Source organism: Hyalella azteca, unplaced genomic scaffold (genome assembly GCF_000764305.2).
Source record: "Hyalella azteca isolate HAZT.00-mixed unplaced genomic scaffold, Hazt_2.0.2 contig12968, whole genome shotgun sequence".
Lineage (NCBI taxonomy): Eukaryota > Metazoa > Arthropoda > Malacostraca > Amphipoda > Hyalellidae > Hyalella > Hyalella azteca.
Window position 1 is genome coordinate 24,871 of NW_025942907.1, and position 8,010 is coordinate 32,880.

At 39.2% G+C, this 8,010-nt stretch overlaps 1 protein-coding gene across 1 annotated transcript; it reads right to left on the minus strand.

Annotated features, from left to right (window-relative positions):
* Window positions 1-2,709: 2,709 nt before the first annotated feature.
* On the minus strand, window positions 2,710-7,950 carry LOC125178810. The gene is made up of 5 exons (XM_047883469.1): window positions 7,794-7,950; window positions 7,344-7,500; window positions 6,911-7,036; window positions 5,651-5,849; window positions 2,710-5,319 (listed from the first exon to the last, which is right to left on the minus strand). The coding sequence occupies exons 1-4, from the start codon at window positions 7,948-7,950 to the stop codon at window positions 5,696-5,698; spliced, it is 594 nt and encodes a 197-aa protein (XP_047739425.1). The 3' UTR covers window positions 2,710-5,319; window positions 5,651-5,695.
* Between the last annotated feature and the right edge of the window lie 60 nt (window positions 7,951-8,010).

The following is an 8,010-nucleotide window of genomic DNA, read 5'->3' on the forward strand; positions in this document are numbered from 1 at the left end:
TTTTCTCTTGCATAATCTTTAATCTTTTGTGTCCAAAAGATACCGGAACCACTCTAGTAGAAATTTAGACTTAAAATCGAAATAATTGTCTATGACGTATGAGCAAATTTCCCTAAATAATTAAATTCCACTATCGAAGCAGAATTAGATTTATTTCTATCGGAGGGATAGATAGCAGATTTTTTATTCGTATCCCTCCGCTCAAAAATGATACTTTTTTGACATGCAAATTACACGGAAAGCACATATTTCAAGCGGGACATGATAAAGATTAGTAGGAAGCTCAACGCCGACTCCAGCAAACCCAACACGTGCAACACGTGTGAACGTGAACGTGTGCTTACTCGACTTGCTCGCTGCACTTAAGAGCCGCAGAGCCGCTGCGCTTTAAGCCCCTTTCACACAGGGCAGTAGATACTGTGCGCGTCAAAAATGCCGCGGCAGTATTTACAGCGCAATCTTTCACACGAGGCGCTTTTTACTGCTGGGATCTATCAGTCTTGCAGTGCTTTATGCACCATCAGTCCATCTCTATGTTTATGTAACAATATTTCTTTATGAAAATATATCTCTATGTGAGAATGATGTAAATACATCTTTATGGAAATACCTATATATTTTATGGAAAATATATCTTTTATAAAATATATCTCTCTCACTTTAAGGAAATATATATTTAACAATAAATATCTTTATGTTTATGTAACAATATTTATGTACCGATATTCATGTTACAATATCAGTCTATAATCTATCAGTCTAGCAGTGCTGTTTATTATGCACCTAAAATACGGCCCCACTGTCTGCTGGGATCTGGCGTCAAAAACTGCCCAGTGTGAAAGATTACATTGAATACCATTGCAAGCTAAACTGTCGCGACAAATCTACCGCCGCAGTTTTAGCGCGACACACGCTGGCGTCAGGCGTCAAGTTCTACGCCGCAGTAAAAGCAGTCGTGTGTGAACAGCAGTGCACATTTCGTATGTCCGCTAGGGTTCGGCAGTAAATACTGTCGGACGCTGGCAGTATTTACTGCCCTGTGTGAAAGGGGCCTTATAGAGATGCCTTGCCTCTATAGACTACGTCGACATGACTTTTGAGTTTAGATAGATGGGGCAGTTTGATAATATTGCCAATATTATATAACCCACTTAATCGATCCTACAATTTATACTTAATGATACAATAATTAGTCTGAATTTATCGCAATATTTCCAACACAGCCGGTTAGCGCACACGTAAAATTCGCAATAAATTAACTCAATATCTCATGTGAACATAAAAAATTGGATTCGCTGTTACCTTTTGAGAAACTGTATTTTTTGCGACAAAAAATTTTCATTGTTCCTCGTACAATTTATATCAGGAGCAGTCTGATACATGCCTAGTGGCTTCACTTTGGTTTGAAAATTTGTGAACACCTTACTTCTAACTGCCAGTTATACTCATACCCACCGAATTCACGCTAAATTGTCTTACCAGAACTTAATCTTAGAAGCCAAGCACACAGAACGAAAATATGGTTTCGTCTTGATCTCGAATGACCCACAACCTAATAACACCTTTCTACGTTGGATAATTTACAGTGGCAAATACCATCGTGCACTGTGCAGCTTGGACAAACGGTTATCGGTGGTTCACAAGAGATTTGTCTGCAATGTGCCATAGATGTTTCAGACCCTATAAATCATCGAAGATTCATCGATGACTCCCACCTATACTAACCACCCTTTCGATTTATAGGTGTTTTATTATCGATTTTCGGCAGATCTGGCCACCCACCGTTACGCCACCTATAATATACTATCGCCACCTATAATCATCGGTGTGCCACCCTTAATTTTTATTTGGGCAGAATTCGTTTTCTATGTTTAAGTGTAAATTTTCTGTTCTCAGTCGAAAACATGACAGACGAAAGCAATAATTTATCTTTTAACGCGCGAACAGCGAATTTTCTAAATATCTTATTTTCTTTATTAAATTTATTGAAAGCATTGTATGAGAAAGCCTCTTCCTTGAGATTTTATTGCCGGGTCATAAGTTAGACCCATCTGATATTAAATAATTTGGTGTGTTTAACTTCAATACAAGCACAAAAATATCCTTCAACTCTGAAGACCATCGACTTAATCCTATTGGATACTTTCAGGAACTTTCTAAGACTTAGTTTTTCGCTTCATTGCAGGGAAGTCGCATTTTTATGCAAATTACGATTTAAAGTCCAAGAGGAACACAATGGGTAACAACGCTTTGCTTCTCTTCCCAGGGAGCAGAACGCAAATTATTAAATATTACTAACTAGGGATTTGGTTTGATGGAAAAAATATTTTTCATATTTGAATGATACGTTGATAATTTGTTTCGTGTGACTACTAATAATACAAACGGCGGCACGTGTCGTGGTCGGGACACGGCACCATCATGACCGTGACCATCTCATCTCATGGTCCATAGCATCTCATGGTCCCTAGCATCTCATGGTCCCTAGCATCTCATGGTCCGTAGCATCTCATGGTCCCTAGCATCTCATGGTCCCTAGCATCGCATGGTCCTAGCATCTCATGGTCCCTAGCATCTCATGATCCCTAGCATCTCATGGTCCCTAGCATCTCATGGTCCTAGCGTTTCATGGTCCTAGCATCTCATGGTCCCTAGCATCTCATGGTCCTAGCCGAGTCCCTGGCGACTATGGCGAATGAAACGAGTGTGGCAAATTTAATCACGCGTTTATTAGAATAATCAATGCCGTATATAACACAAATGCGGTCTGGTAAATCCCACACAAAACAGAAAGTCTAATTATTCCCTCAAGTAATTTTGGTGGCGAGAAACGCCCTGGCGGAAGACGTGAGCAACAAGAGGCTCACTCCGCTCTTATAACTACAGGGATAACAACGTAACGCTAATAAATGAAAGTTGCAACACATCAAGACACAAATACAAATCAGTAAATTAAGATCAAATAATCATAAGTATTATAAATAAATCCATACATTTTCTACCAAAAGGCACATTGAATTCGTATTGAACATTATAAAAACCAAAGGATGTATAAAATTAATTGAGTGTTCAATCCAAGGCAATTATAGAAATGCTTAAGTTGAGCCCAGCTTTTCAATGCACTTACTTTTTTTGCTTCTAATTAATCACAATTTCAACATTCGGCATTTCAAAATTCATCTGTTTTGAGAAAATTATTGACTTTTCAAAAAATCGATGGTCAAACGATTGCTAACAAAACATCACAATTTTGAACGATCACCACATGCAGGCGATGCCCACTGACGGGTTCATTTCTTGACAATTCCGTATCTATCATTTTCTTGATCTCAGCATCAACACTTCTGACAGTTTTACAGGCTCAGGAATAAATATTGCATACATAATTTATAAAACTAAATCTCCCTGGCGCATCCTTGAAACAGTTTTTGTTATCTTTCAACACCTTAAGAAATAAATTGAAAATCAGAAGCACTCAAATCTTTCCCGACCTTAAAATCACTAGGCACGTTCTCAGCGCTACGGAAGCAACACGCAGCAAAGATTAGTTTGAGTCAGGCTCAGCGCTCCCTGGATATCTTCAACTTGTTGACATGATATGTTTGTTCGGAATCATTAACTCTAATGACATAATCAACCTTATCGGTCCGTCTCACTACTTCAAAGCCCCTTACGTTATGCCAACATTACTGGCGCTTGTAGGAAGCGGTAAAGAAAACAGTTCCCAACCTTAAACTTTCTAGTACAGACACTTCAATCAATGGTAATTTAGAAGGACGACTACATGCAAACAACCACACCCAAAAAATGCTCCATATATATTACTCTATTCTTCGTTATCTGAACGCCCAAGTGTCCAGCGGTAATGCAGTCATGTGCTAATTTCAATGCTTTATGCCTCATTTCTGAAGGCAACACGATTTATTTAAAAATTTTCAGCGCAGACTCCATTTCATATGCTGTCTAATCAACACATCGTTTTCTAATGAAAATTTGGGCTAGTTTGTTGAGTTAGCATCTACATGTTGAAATACTTCTATATTTTTGGATCGTCGCTGAAAAGCACAGTCTTTGGTATTTATTGTTGTTAAATCGAACAAAAAATTATTTCCAATAAAGTGTGGTGAAGTTCACGCATCAGATTCAAAACGTTTCTAACTCCCAGTTTGAACAGCTCATCGATTCTGAACAGTTTAGTTGGTTCATAAATGCACTTGTGACACCAGCAATATTTCTATTAAAAACTTCAAAAAGTAGCTCAGAAATGCAGCAGCATCTGCATGTTACCCCTAGGAAAATACATAGTCCGAATATTGACACGAGGTTTAGGAGCACTTATTGTACGGTTATCAGCTAATTTAAGACATAGATTCTTGCCAGCCATTCTGTTTGCTGTCACAATAATTAAATGGTTTCCTCGCAAGGACAGTGCAGGTAGCATTCGTACCTCGCGAAATTTTGACTTCATTCCACTTACAAAGACAAAAGTTACGGCAACGATTGATCTACTCTAATCTTCGAGTTGCGCTTTATCAAAGAATTAATTCATGAAGGACGATTGACAGCTTCATTGGTTTGGAAATGAAGTTCGCACTTGAATCAGCTCTACTAGCAGCAAATCTAGATCATCATGAACTAAGCTAAGCAGGTTTGTTCCATCGCAAACAAATATTAGGCTTGCTTTGATCTGCAGGCGAATGAGAAGAACTGACATCAGCATTACTAGTTTTAATGCTACAGTTATGAAAGCTGTGATCTTATTTCCACCCTCAAAGCAAAGTATAGGTTCTTTGTCCGACGCAATGTTTGAAGGAAAGTACAGTTTGTTCCTAACTTCCGATCTACACAACAGTAATGCCTGGCAGTTGTCATCAATTTCGCAACTTTATTTAACGGCATTTGAATTTTGTTCTTTCTCATATATTACGAAAAATTTCCATCAGCATAATTGGCCAATTGTTGTTAAATATTAAACTTCTGAACGTTTTCGCAAGATTTTTCCTGCTAGATCACACAAATATTCAAGACGATTATGCACGGGCCAAAAGATGGCGATCCTTGCGTCGAAGATTGACAGTTTCTCTGATAATAGAACGTCGTAAACCTAACTGCACCAATCAGTTTCAAATTAACACTCTCGGATATTCCGCTAAATGTAATCTAATTCATGAAAGAACATACCCTGTAGTTTGCAAGTCCATTCTGAAGTGCAGAATGGATTTTCTGGAATGGATTCTCTCTCTCTGTCTCTAGCTCTGTCTCTCTCTATCTCTCTCCGTCTTTCTCTCTCTCAACCGATGAGAGCGACTCAGCTCTGCCCTGCAACAAGACAATAATTATGTTCATAAATTAAAACTCGTTCAGCAAAATATCAAACTAATTGCGTTACAAATAAAACCAAGTAAACACTAACTATATAAAATGATATCGAACTGCAGATAGACTGGCTAGGCCGTGAGTGAGGTTATATATTAATGACAGTAAAGCGAGGGACATCCATGCATGCGTCATACAGAACACATACACAGTCTCATTAACCCCACAAAAAACATACACGCAGCCTCGTTAATCCCACATAAAACACACACACAGCCTCATGAATCCCACACAAAACACACACAAAGCCTCATTAATCCCACACAAAACACACATTATCGTCCTCGCCAGCGCAGGTAGTGTCCCTCGTCCACTCGTCCTAGTCGTAGTCCGAATCCTCGTCCGAGGATTCGGAGTCCGGGTCTTCTCCCAGGTAGTCTTGATACGCCTCCTGCAGTTCGGCGTCACTGGGCACCGCTGGTCCCCCCGAGGGCATGTCGTCTGTGATGCGGAGGTCAAAATCCCACCCATACCTGTGGGAGTGCGGCAGTGAATATCCTGCGTGGCATGTGGCATGTGGCATGCCAGCAGGCGCCATCTTGTGTGGCGCTATCATTGCCCGACAAATGGCGGCCAATGAAAGAGCGCCATCATCTTATCATTAATATATTGAAGATAATTATCATGAATATATTAATTAACTATAATCATATAGGATTTTATAGAATTAATAAATTGAAATAAATTTAATGTAGGATTGGAATTATGCATACTTTTATTATATTAAATAATATATATGTGATATATTATACAATGAGATATTGGGTTATAGATAGATTTTAAATAAATAAGAGTAATTTTAATCATTATTAAATTTAATTATAAAAGTATTCAGTAAATAAATAAATGAATAATTTATTAATTGACTCACAGCTATCAAGGTCTGTTGGTCAATACATGAGGACTTGTCTCTCTGACAATAACAACAACAATTATTATTGCTCTAATCATTATATAATTTAATTATTTAATTATTAATAAATTACGTTATGAATATATACTGGATAATATGTATAATATATTGTTTATAATTAATACGATGTAATACAATACAAAGTAATATATAATGATATTTATTAGCAATATTAATATTAATATTATTTATATTATTAACATTATGTATTATATTACACTTCATTTACTTAAATTATGTCTAATTAATATGAATATAGGATCAAGATATAGGATTAACAATAATGACGATATATCATTATTCTTATATGACGGCAAATGATAATGATTGTCGTGATGATGGCGCTGTGTCCAATGATTGGCCGCCATCTGAGTGGGCGGTCCATCATCATCGGCCGCCATTTTGTTTCATTTGCGGCGGCCATCATTCACTATCAGTACTATCTTTGTAGACTATATATATATAAGATAATAAGAAAATAATTACATAATCAATAAGCGTCCATCAGACATAATTATATATCAAAACTATCATTGTAATCTAATTCAATATACATGTATTATAATATAATCCGAGATATAGGAATATTGACCCACAGTTCAGTGGCCGCCGTCCACTCACATGTCAACCTCGGCGCGCGTGTCGCCCCCGCCCCACGTCCTCACTCCTGCCCCGTGGAGCGCTCGCAGCAGCGGCGGCAGCTCCTCTGCAGGAAGCCTGCTGCCCCGCAGCCTCAGCCTCCAGAACCTGGGCACACAAACTGCTGTGTCATTCATATTATATTATTATTCATATTATATTATATAATATACATATTCTTTCATATTCATTCATAATATATTACCACTGACACACAAATTGCACTGTCATTCCTCCAGGCGCACAAACTGCAGTGTCATTCAGACGCACATCTCACAACTATACAATGTATAACTATACGATGTATACCTACACGATTTATAACTATACGATGTATAACTATAGGCGATATACAACTTACGATGTATAACAAATGGAACTCTATTTCCCCCCGCGGGGGTCGGGGGCTACGTACCTCTTGCCAGGGGGGGCGAAGGAGGTGATGGTGTGGGCCACGGCCCCCCAGGACCCCTCATCCGCCCCCTCCACGTACAGCCATGGCGGGGGGGAGGGGGGCAGCGGCCACGTGGGGGAGGAGGAGCCAGGGGGCGGGAGGGGGCGCGTGTACACCCCTGCGCAGGTCAAATTAGATATCAATGAGGATAACAGATAAAGATAATATAACTAAAAGTAAAAGATTTAATTTGTATAATAATACATTAATATATATATAATATTTTGAATATAGTATATATAAATTATGTACTGTATATATTTATTGATACGTAGTGTGATTATTTGTTATTTGGTGATTATCCTGGTGAATGATCACCAAACATTACAATAAATAACGACTATACAATATATAATTATACGGCGCCCCCCGGGCCCAGAGGTGCCGCCCCCCGTGCTGGGCAAGACTCACTGAGCCACTTGTATGTCCCCTCGAGGGCGCTGAGGTCCAGGGGCGCCGCCATGTGGATGTGGAGGACAGCGTCGCGCGCCACGGACGCGAGGGCGGCCGCCCCAGCGCAGGTGCCCACGCAGCCTTCGAACCCCACCAGCCTCACCCTGTCCCCCATGAGGGTAGAGGAGGTATGAATATGACCAGCAATCCATTGTAATGGACCAGCAATCCATTG